General features: G+C 38.8%; 1 protein-coding gene across 1 annotated transcript in view; it reads right to left on the bottom strand.

Annotated features, from left to right (window-relative positions):
- Positions 1 to 4,727: 4,727 nt before the first annotated feature.
- The window catches only part of tpcn2 (two pore segment channel 2), a 44,142-nt gene continuing 36,147 nt past the window's right edge, over positions 4,728 to 12,722 (bottom strand). The window contains exons 20-23 of the mRNA XM_073835783.1: positions 8,958 to 9,040; positions 8,776 to 8,857; positions 8,271 to 8,362; positions 4,728 to 5,881 (exon numbers count right to left, since the gene is read on the bottom strand). Of these exons, the coding sequence (XP_073691884.1) occupies positions 5,803 to 5,881; positions 8,271 to 8,362; positions 8,776 to 8,857; positions 8,958 to 9,040 (336 nt within the window). The 3' untranslated portion in view covers positions 4,728 to 5,802. The remainder of the gene's footprint in view (positions 5,882 to 8,270; positions 8,363 to 8,775; positions 8,858 to 8,957; positions 9,041 to 12,722) is intronic.

Here is a 12,722-nt window from a genome sequence, read left to right as displayed (position 1 = left end):
ATACTTTTACTTGAGTAAAAAGCTTGAGTTGATACTTCAACTTCTACAAAAGTCTTTTTAAATCTTAGTATCTATACTTCTACTTGAGTAATGAATGTGAATACTTTTGACACCACTGCATGATAGTAACATGCTAATCATGCTAGAAACATACTAGCAACTTGCTAATCATGCAAGCAAAATGCTAGTAACTTGTTAATCGTGTTAAAACATACTAGCAACATGCTAATCATGTTAGCAACTTGCTAGTAACTTGTTAATCATGTTAACATGATAGTAACATGCTAATCATGCTAGAAACATACTAGCAACATGTTAGAAACATGCTAGCAACTTGCTAATCATGCTAACAACATGCTAGTAACTTGCTAATCATGCTAGAAACATACTAACAACATGTTAATCATGCTAGAATCATGCTAGCAACTTGCTAATCATGCTAGAAACATGTTAACAACTTGCTAATAATGCTAGAATCATGCTAACAACCTGCTAATCATGCAAGCAACATGCTAATCATGTTAGCAACTTGTTAATCATGTTAACAACATGCTAGTAACATGCTAGAAACATACTAGCAACATGTTAGAAACATGCTAGCAACTTGCTAATCATCCTAACAACATGCTAGTAACTTGCTAATCATGATAATATGCTAGTAACATTCTAACCATGCTAGAAACATAACAACATGCTAATCATGCTAGAATCATGGTAACAACTTTTTGTCATTCTAGAATCATGCTAGCAACTTGTTACTCATGCTAGAAACATACTATCAACATGCTATTAACTTGTTAATCGTGTTAAAACATACTAGCAACATGCTAATCATGTTAGCAACTTGCTAGTAACTTGTTAATCATGTTAACAGCATGTTAGTAACACGCTTATCATGCTAGAAACATACTAGCAACATGTTAGAAACATGCTAGCAACTTGCTAACCATGTTAACAACATGCTAGTAACTTGTTAATCATGTTAACAACATGCTAGTAACTTGTTAATCAAGATAACATGATAGCAACATTCTAACTATGCTAGAAACATACTAACGTTTATGTTAGCAACATGCTAGTAACTTGCTAATCAAGATAACAACATGCTAGTAACATTCTAACTATGCTAGAAACATACTAACGTTTATGTTAGCAACATGCTAGTAACTTGCTAATCATGCTATCAACTTGCTAATCATGCAAGCAACATGCTAATCATGTTAACAAACTTGCTAATAACTTATTAATCATGTTAACAACATGCTAGTAACATGCTAGAAACATACTAGCAACATGTTAGAAACATGCTAGCAACTTGCTAATCATGCTAACAACATGCTAGTAAATTGCTAATCATGATAACATGCTAGTAACATGCTAGAAACATACTAGCAACATGTTAGAAACATACTAACAACATGCTAATCATGCTAGAGTCATGGTAACAACTTTTTGTCGTTCTAGAATCATGCTAGCAACTTGTTAATCATGTTAGAAAAATGTTAACAACCTGTTAATCATGCAAGCAAAATGCTATTAACTTGTTAATCGTGTTAAAACATACTAGCGACATGCTAATCATGTTAGCAACTTGCTAGTAACTTGTTAATCATGTTAACATGATAGTAACATGCTAATAATGCTAGAAACATACTAGCAATATGTTAGAAACATACTAGCAACTTGCTAATCATGCTAACAACATGCTAGTAACTTGTTAATCATGTTAACATGATAGTAACATGCTAATCATGCTAGAAACATATTAGCAACATGTTAGAAACATGCTAGCAACTTGCTAATCATGCTAACAACATGCTAGTAACTTGCTAATCATAACAATATGCTAGTAACATTCTAACTATGCTAGAAACATACTAGCAACATGCTAGTAACTTGTTAATCGTGCTAGAAACATACTAACAACATGTTAATCATGCTAGAATCGTGCTAGCAACTTGCTAATCATGCTAGAAACCTGTTTAGCAAACTTGCTAATCATGCTAGAATCATGCTAACAACCTGCTAATCATGCAAGCAACATGCTAATCATGTTAGCAACTTGCTAGTAACTTATTAGAAACATACTAGCAACTTGCTAATCATGCAAGCAAAATGCTAGTAACTTGTTAATCGAGTTAAAACATACTAGCAACATGCTAATCATGTTAGCAACTTGCTAGTAACTTGTTAATCATGTTAACATGATAGTAACATGCTAATCATGCTAGAAACATATTAGCAACATGTTAGAAACATGCTAGCAACTTGCTAATCATGCTAACAACATGCTAGTAACTTGCTAATCATAACAATATGCTAGTAACATTCTAACTATGCTAGAAACATACTAGCAACATGCTAGTAACTTGTTAATCGTGCTAGAAACGTACTAGCAACATGTTAATCATGCTAGAATCATGCTAACAACCTGCTAATCATGCAAGCAACATGCTAATCATGTTAGCAACTTGCTAGTAACTTGTTAATCATGTTAACAACATGCTAGTAACATTTTAGCAACATGTTAGAAACATGCTAGCAACTTGCTAATCATGCTAACAACATGCTAGTAACTTGCTAATCATGATAACATGCTAGTAACATTCTAACCATGCTAGAAACATACTAACAACATGCTAATCATGCTAGAATCATGGTAACAACTTTTTGTCATTCTAGAATCATGCTAGCAACTTGTTAATCATGCTAGAAACATACTAGCAACATGCTATTAACTTGTTAATCGTGTTAAAACATACTAGCAACATGCTAATCATGTTAGCAACTTGCTAGTAACTTGTTAATCATGTTAACAACATGTTAGTAACATGCTTATCATGCTAGAAACATACTAGCAACATGTTAAAAACATGCTAGCAACTTGCTAACCATGCTAACAACATGCTAGTAACTTGTTAATCATGTTAACAACATGCTAGTAACTTGCTAATCAAGATAACATGATAGTAACATTCTAACTATGCTAGAAACATACTAACGTTTATGTTAGCAACATGCTAGGAACTTGCTAATCAAGATAACAACATGCTAGTAACATTCTAACTATGCTAGAAACATACTAACGTTTATGTTAACAACATGCTAGTAACTTGCTAATCATGCAAACAACATGCTAATCATGTTAGCAACTTGCTAATAACTTGTTAATCATGTTAACAACATGCTAGTAACATGCTAGAAACATACTAGCAACATGTTAGAAACATGCTAGCAACTTGCTAATCATGCTAACAACATGCTAGTAACTTGCTAATCATGATAACATGCTAGTAACATGCTAGAAACATACTAGCGACATGTTAGAAAGATACTAACAACATGCTAATCATGCTAGAGTCATGGTAACAACTTTTTGTCGTTCTAGAATCATGCTAGCAACTTGTTAATCATGCTAGAAACATGTTAACAACCTGCTAATCATGCAAGCAAAATGCTATTAACTTGTTAATCGTGTTAAAACATACTAGCAACATGCTAATCATGTTAACAACTTGCTAGTAACTTGTTAATCATGTTAACAACATGCTAGTAACATGCTTATCATGCTAGAAACATACTAGCAACATGTTAGAAACATGCTAGCAACTTGCTAATCAAGATAACAACATGCTAGTAACATCTCTGACAGACTGTATTGCCTTTAAAATATTCAAACTTTAACCTTTTAAAACTACCTTAAACTTTAAATTATTTCAGACTGAAAACCATTCAACTTAAAACTGTTTAAAGTTTTCAAACTTTTTCAAACATTTTGAGGTCCAGCTTTCTCAAGCCAACCTAAAGTTTGTCTTGACAAACTTTTTTATCTAGTTTTAAATAGTTATATTTTACAATATTACTGTTTTTACAAACCTTAGTCTTAGTGGACAGATGAGATTTACAAATATATATATATATATATATATATATATATATATATATATATATATATATATATATATATAAAATTCCCATTTTTTGACAAGTAGTGTATTTTTACACCTGAATAGGCCTTGTAAAAAAAAAAAAAAATACTGTAACAATTTACATGTGCATTTCTCACTAAAACCCTAACTGAAGCTACAACACTTCTAGAGGAAAAGTAAACAAACAGTGGAAGGGAGCTCTGTGTATTTGTTTGAAAGATGAGGTGAACGACTGTGTGTATGGACACAGTCACTCTGATGTGTGTTCAACACAAGGTCAGGCAGACCATAACAACTGTTTTGGGAAAACATGCCCTGTGTAAGTGGGTGTGTTTGTATGTTTAGCCCCTTAAATTAGTGCAGTGTGTGTGTGTGTTGATCTACTTTTCTAGAGGCTGAGGAAGTCCATATAATCACCTGGGAGTTTCCAACTGGCCTATAAAATGGTCTTGCTAAATAGACTGTTGAAAATTAGACACTTATGTAAGACCTTCAAGCACAGTTTGTGTGGTCCTCTTATCAGTGCTATTACACTTTTAATAAAACTAAAATTACCATTACCAATGCAACATTTCTCATTTTCATTTCTCATCTCATTTAACTTGATGTAGTAAAATAACTACAATTAAAACTGAAATAAAAATGTATAAAAAAAACTAAACAGAACATATACAAATAATATTTCTGCCTCTTATATGTGTCATCTAAAGTTAGTTTGATGTAAAGCATGCTACAGAAAACTAATCATGATATAAATCTGATCTGCCTGTAGACATTTAACAGAGTAATTCAACAATATTTGAATATAAATATTCAGTCAAATTTATTGATTACAGCAAAACACCATCTGTTGATAATATTGAAAACATGAAAATTATATATCCCAATAATGACAATGGATAAGGTCACTGAAATGTACTGACGAACATATTGGAGTCATATTGCACCCAAAATCCAAAGTAAAAATATGATTTTGCACCAAGAGAAGCCTAGTTTGTACCATTGAGATTTTTTCTTTTTTTGCATTGTGACGATAATAATTTAGAAAGTTACTTACTAAATTTACTTTAATACTAAACATTTCTCAATCTTCTGTCAGAATGCATTGACTGATTTAATTAAACTGTATTTCACATTAAAGTAATGAGAATCAATTTCCTTTCCTTTTTTTTTTTGGGATGAAATATGATCTGGACAGTTTTTGAAAGATTCACCCGTAAAGATTTCTGTAAAATATACAGTAAAATCTAACATAAATAAAAGCAGTGAACAAACATAAAGGCAGAGTCAAAATATAGAATCTACAAATTAATAAAACACAGCTAAAAATATTTAACACAGTAATGAGTTATATCCCTTTGCTTCCAAGATTTTTAAAACAATCTGTAGATAGTTTTTTTTGTTTGATTGTAACAGGCTTACAAAAATAAATAAAAAATGGATATTATAAAATGCACAATGAAATGTGGTTTTTCAAACATTCAAACTCAAAGAATGAATTTCTTCCAGACGTTAGGGTAAATCAAAAACTGTGGTATTGATACTCTATCATGCACACTACTGTAATTTACAGGTTGTCTTGAGCCTGTAAATTCTAGGACTCCAGCAGCAGGAGTGACTTGAGCTAAAGCCTCTTCATAAATTGAAGTTCCTCTAAACATTAATTGTGTGCCGCTCTGTTAAAAACACATACATCCTTTCCCAGGCCGACCTGAAGCAACACAGATCCTATAATGGGAAACAGGCCCTCCAAAATGGATGGATATGTAAACATGAGGCCTACACAGACGTGATGGAGTCCTGGAGGATTCGGGGTGTAATTATGTATTAAAGGCGTCCCGTGAGGTGGAGGTGAGGTGGGGTGAGTTTAGGGTCACCAGGAGAGGTGAAGATGAGGATGTTGTTGTAGTTGAGCTAGTAACTCTTCTTCTGTCGGCTCTTGGACATGCTCTCTGAAGATGGAGGAAGGGCAAAAGAAAAGGATCTTTATTTAAACAACCAAACTATAATTTCTCTCTCAATTAAAGTTATAGTTCAGCCAAAATGTTAAACTGCCCGCTCTTTTTCGGAAAAATCCTTCAGATCCCACAAAGTCTTTCGAGATCCATCTTTTCACTCTAAGGACGACTAAATGACTCATGTGCAACTATTACAGAAGGTTCAAAAGGAAACACAATGCATTAAAAGCCAGGGGGTGAAAACTTTTGGAATTTAAAGATCAGGGTAAATTTAACTTATTTCGTCTTCAAAAATGTACACCCCTGGCTCTTAATGCGTCGTTTTTCCTTCTGTAGCATCAGTGAGCGTTTGATCCTTCTGTAATAGTTGCATATGAGTCCCCCAGTTGTCCTCAGTGTGAAAAAAATGGATCTCAGAATCATACAGTCATTGTTGGAAAGGGTTCAAATACACAAAAATAATTTGTGGGACCTGAAGGATTTTTCTGAAGAACAGCGGGCAGTTTAACTGTTAAGGACAAACAAGGGACTCATGAACAACTACCACTAAACAAAAAAAGCTGTGGATCATTCAGGTTAACAAAACAGTATTATAAATCAAGCATATGTAAACTTTTGAACAGGGTCATTTTTATAAATGTAACTATTATTTTCTGTGAATATTCAGGTCTGTACTAAATAAAAAAGCAAAATGCATTTATATGATTCCTCTTATTTTGGTAAGACATTTTGCAGACATTTTGCAAGGTGTATGCAAACTTTTGACCCCAACTGTATGTATTTAAATATTGGTACATAAACCAATTCTAATGCATATGTATGTACTTAATAAATCAAGCTGGGTATTTTAATATTAGCAAAACTAATTGAAAACTTGAAAACTTGATTTGGAAAGGAACCGTTTCAGGACCAGGATGGATGTTGGTCCAGACAAATGACAGAAGTAAATAAATAAATAGCAGAAATCCTATAAATTAGGAAATGGAGATTTGTATTTGATCTTGAGGAGTGATAAACAGCAGGAAAAACCACACCACATTCCACTAAATTAAATCATTACCCTTCCCTTCCTTAATCAGAGAGGAATGTGAGGGAAAGCTGTGAGGAAAGAGCAGAACGCAGCCTGAAATACTGAGCAGAGGAGCCTCCGGCAAATTCTGTTAAGTATCGGAGCTAAGGTGTACTCGCTTGTGCACATAAAATCACATACAAGACATTACATTTCATTTCAAAATAAACCTATAAATCACTGACAGGCTATAAGACTGCAAAATTAAATAAACGCTTAAAGGAGAAGTCCACTTCCAGACCAAAAAATTACAGATAATTTACTCTCCCCCTTGCCATCCAAGATGTTCATATCTTTCTTTCTTGAGTCAATAAGAAGTTATGTTTCTTGAGGAATACATTTCAGGAATTATCTCCATATAATGGATTTCAATAGTGCCCCCAAGTTTGAATTTCCAAAATGCAGATTAAATGCAGCTTCAAATGGCTCTAATCCCAGCCAACGAAGAAGGGTCTTATCTAGCAAAACGATATGTCATTTTCGAAACAAATCGACAATATATATATACATTTTAACCCCAAACGCTCATCTTGTCTAAGTCTGCATGAACTCTTTTCAGGTTAAATATGGTCAGTTAGGGTATGTCGAAAAACTCTCGTCATCGCTGTTTTACCATTTTTTTGATAAAGGCCGTTTGATCTACTTGCATGTTCACATTGTATACACTGAGTTGGTACTTCTGCAGCGATTTAGAACGACTTTGAAGTTGGGAAAGAAAATGAGATGGGAGTTTTTCATTTTCTGCATTTAAACTGCATTTTGGACGATCAAACTTGGGGGCACCATTGACATCCATTTATAGAGATGATTCCTGATTTTTTTTCCTCAAGAAACATCATTTCTTATCGACTGAAGACAGAAAGTCACAAACATCTTGGTTTACAAGGGGGTGACTAAATTATCGGTAAATTTTGTTCAGGAAGTGGACTTCTCCTTTAAAATACCAAGTGTTTTCTAACAATTTGTTTAACATGTATTAATTCCATTACCACTCATTCATGCTTCCATTTTTTCTACAATTTTCCTATCCTACCATATCACTCAATATGGATAAACACTGTGAGATTCAAAAATAATGAAATTCAATGAAATTGTTATTTTTGTTTTGTTTTTGTACTTGGATTTAATAACAAATATCTTAATTTGCATTCTGAATAATTAATGACAGAATTTTCATTTTTGGGTGAACTATGTCTTTAAAGTGAAACTTTAAAGGCTATTTCTGGAACTAATGGTTGGTAAAATCGTGTGACACATTTTCTCCCATTTCCCTAGAATCATTAATGGGAACTTTTTTAATGGCTTTATTCATACCTGAAAATAAGCTGCACAGTGCTTTGATAGGCGATTCTCTCCACATCCTCAACAGAAAGAGCATTACTGCGGTCCCACTTATAGGTGAAGTTCTAAACAAAGGGAAAAAACAAGGTTAACTAGCAGGCTTAGAAACAGATTTACTGGGCTGTCACTTCAATTGAGTTCAAGATCTGATCATGACCAACAGTAATGCTATCTAACAGGAAGTTAAGGTTAGTATTGGTTTCGTTGTAGTGTAGGCTATCAGCACTGTCACTGACATGACCAGTGAAATCTTCACAATCAGCTGCGGGGTAGGGTGTGTGCTTTGGGGGAAAAAATCATGCTATTGATAATTTGTTCAGTAGTTTATCAGATTTCAGTCATAAAAATAAAACTATACTATTTTGTCCCTTTTGGAATAATGTGTACTGATTAATCATTTACAGTAAGACTAGAAATGTCTATTAAGAGAGTAAATATTGTTAGTCAAGAATTATTTTTTACCAAACAATCTACATACCTCTAAAATGAGTGCCACAAATAGGTTGACCCACATGACTGAAGATGTCAACCACCAGGCCACAAAGTACACCAAGGACCACCTGACATGGAAGAATTATGGGTACAGATTTATAAAACCATGTACAGTTAAAGCAAACATGTTGAAGGCAGACAGAGGTGTGTGTAGAGCATCGATCTTACTCTGTAGTATATCTGGTGTATGCGTCTGTGAAAACATGCCAGTTATTCACCACCATGATGTTATAGAGGAGGATAAGAGAGGACTGGAAAAACATGACAGTTTTATTTAAGTGTTCAATAATTTGCATTCATTTCTAAGGCTTAGACCTAAAATATATAATTACAAAACAGACAAATATAGTTGTGAATAAAATCTGAACGACAATTTTCAAATGTAAAAATGTGACCCTGGACCACAAACCCAGTCATCATTAGAATGGGCATATTTGTAGCAATAGCCAAAAATGATCAAAATTATCGATTTTTCTTTCATGCTAAAGATATTATGTAAAGATCATGATCCATGAACATGTTTTGTAAATTTCTTACCGCAAATGTATTAAAACTTAATTTTTGATTAGTAATATACATGGCTATGATTTAGTTCCCTTCCGGGAACTCTACACTGCGTCCTGAAACGCTATGGGGAACGCCATTGGCGGGCCGCACTCTGAGTCATAGTCCAACGTCCAATGAGAAACGGGAGTGACGTCACAGGCGCGGTGACGTCACCGACCAGGAAGTATAAAAGCACGTGCGTTTGAAGCCGGCGTCAGCTTTTGTCATTCAGCGAGAGCGCTCTATGTCTATTGTCTGTCTGTCCCATACTGCTGTTTTTCAGTGCCAGTTTGCACTACTTTATTTTGAGCAGTATGCCTGGGGGAAAACGTTCTTTTAAGAACGAAAGAAGAAAGGCGGTTCAGCAGCCACATAGAAAGTGTGTCCCTCCCTGCCAACGTTCCATTGTTGGTGGGGATACACACGATCTATGTGTGGTCTGCTGGGAGCGGAGCACGCTAGGTCAGCCCTTGAGGGGGCTGGCTGCCCGCAGTGCGAGCGAATGCCGCTGCGGTTGCTCCGTTCCCGGAAAGCCCTCTTTGAGGAGGGGGCTTTCGTTAGCGTTCCCTGCGGGTCTGGCCCCGCTTCCGTCGAGGCGGAGCGGCAGCTGCACTCGTGGGGATCGCAGCTAGATCTACTAGAGGTAGTGAGACGGGTGATCCCCTATCTCCTTCCCTATCTGGTGGATCGGTAAATCTCCTACTGGATAAGGAAGCCCGCATGCGGTTACTTCCATCCAGAAAGAGTTTTCAACACTTCCCCTATCTTCCTCCGAGGAGGTTGATGTGGAGAACGTTGTCAAAAGTATTCAACCGCCCCCCCCCCCGATCGCCTCGGTATGAGGAGCTGTTGGACGTGCTGACTAATGCAGTAGCTAAGTTAGCACTTCCAAAGCGGAACTTTCTGTTCTTCCCCGATCTGCACACTGAGCTGTCTAGATCAGGGGAAAAACTAGAAAGAAAAGATGATGCCGCGGGTTGAACAGACGCTAGTCAGCTATCTGTCACCCAGCCTGGCATCATCCTTAAAAGTTCCGTCTTTGCTTTCCAGGCCGTCTAAAATAACTTCAGGCTTGATGGGCAAATTGCACACGTGTCGGGGTTGCTGGACGGGAGCATAAAAACCCCAGCCGTGTACCAGCTCCTCACATAAGAGGCTCATATTAGGAGCATTGCAGCCCGTTTCCCTCCGGTGAGACCTAGAGGGCGGGATTGGCAACACTCCTGACTGGGGGCTTCAAAGACTAAGCCCGATCTAAGGGTCGTGCTTTAGTCTAAGAGGTCCTCGGCTAAATGGCCCTGATGGCAGTACCACAGGACCAATGAGGGCAGCCCCTCTCGAAGACTTAGGTGCTTCACCGCCTCTGAGGAGTACGGTGACCACCTCTCTTCGGGGCCCTCAGGAGATTCGTCAGCTAACCCTGCCGGTGTTACAGGGCGCGGCAGTCTCCCGCGAACATCTTTCTCCGGTCTTTCCGCCCGGAAACGTAGCGGAACCAGAGAGTTCGCCACCCCCACGGGGGTTTCCAGAGCGCTTACTTCAGGTGCATCCTGCCAGTTCGCTGTTACAGGCCACCGAGGTAGCTCTCCAAATAAATCCAGAAACCAGCCTCAAGAGGTTGGTTCCCTTAGTAGAATTTCTGGCAGCGTGGAAACTACTGCCAAATATTTCTATGTGGGTCCTGCGTACTGTAGAGCAGGCTCTGGTATTGGAACAGGAAGTGAATACTCTCCTGAGGAAGGAGGCCATCGAGGTGGTCCCTCCTCAACACAGAGAATCCGGGTTCTACAGCCGGTACTTCATTGTTCCCAAGAAGGATGGAGGCCTGCGGCCCATTTTAGATCTCAGACAGCTAAACCTCTCAGTAAGAAAACTGAAGTTCAAAATGTTGACTGTCAGACAGGTCGTGTCTCAAATCAGGTCCGAGGACTGGTTTGTCACGATAGATCTGAAAGACGCATATTTTTACGTCTCCATCCTTCCTCAACACCGGAAGTTTCTCAGGTTCGCTTTCAGGGGCAAAGCTTACCAATACAGAGTTCTTCCGTTCGGCCTAGCGCTCTCTCCCCGAACTTCAAGTGTGTGGATGCTGCTCTGGCTCCTTTGCGACTCCAGGGCATCCGCATACTCAACTACATAGACGACTGGCTCATCCTAGCCAGTTCGGAACAGTTAGCAGCTCAACATCGAGATGTTGTTCTTGCTCACATGAAAGAGCTGGGGTTGAGACTCAATGCCAAGAAAAGTGTGCTGTCTCCATTACAGAGAACCACTTATCTAGGTATAATCTGGGATTCGACCGCCATGCAGGCACGTTTGTCACCTGCTCGGATCGAGTCGATCCTTACTGCAGCAAATGCGGTCAAGCTAGGCCTGCTACTCACTGTCAAACAGTTCCAAGTACTGTTAGGTCTTATGGCAGCTGCATCCAACGTGATACCTCTTGGATTGCTGCACATGAGACCACTGCAGTGGTGGCTCAAAACCAAAGGGTTTTCCCCGAGGGGGAACCCATTCCGCAAGATCAAGGTCACGCGGCGCTGCCTACGTGCCTTAGTCATGTGGAAAAAGCCCTGGTTCCTATTACTAGGTCCAGCGCTGGGAGCTCCTTGCCGCCGCGTCACGCTAGCGACAGATGCATCCCTCACCGGGTGGGGAGCGGTCATGAGTGGCCGCTCCGCCCAAGGCCTATGGAACGACCAGCATCACTCCTGGCACATAAATTGCCTAGAAATGTTGGCAGTGTTCCTGGCTCTGAAGCATTTTCCTTCCAGACCTGAGAAACCGTCACGTGCTGGTCCGCACGGACAACACGGCGGTGGTCTACTATACAAACCACCAGGGAGGTCTGCGTTCACGCCCCTTATACAAGCTGGCGTACCAGATCATCCTGTGGTCACAAGGGAAGCTTCTCTCATTGAGAGCAGTTCACATTCCTGGACGTCTCAATGTGGGAGCAGACGTCCTGTCGAGGCAGGGGCTGAGGCCCGGGGAATGGATGCTTCACCCTCAGGTGGTGAAGCAGATATGGAGAGTCTTTGGTCAAGCCCAGGTGGACCTCTTTGCGACTCAGGAGACATCGCAATGTCCCCTTTGGTACTCTCTAGTTCCTCCAGCTCCTCTCGGACTGGATGCCATGGTACAGACGTGGCCGAGGCTTCGTCTGTACGCTTTTCCCCCGATCGCTCTGCTCCCGGGAGTTCTGGAAAGAGTGCGCCGGTACGGAGTACGGCTGCTGCTAGTAGCCCCGTACTGGCCGGCCCGAGTATGGTTCTCGGATATAATCGCCCTCCTCGACGGCTCTCCATGGGAGATTCCTGTCAGGAGCGACCTTCTTTCTCAGGCTGGGGGCGCAATACGCCACCCCCACCCAGAGAAATGGAAGTT

The sequence above is a fragment of the Garra rufa genome, chromosome 3 (assembly GCF_049309525.1).
Source record: "Garra rufa chromosome 3, GarRuf1.0, whole genome shotgun sequence".
Lineage (NCBI taxonomy): Eukaryota > Metazoa > Chordata > Actinopteri > Cypriniformes > Cyprinidae > Garra > Garra rufa.
This window is presented reverse-complemented; position numbering and strand designations above follow the sequence as displayed.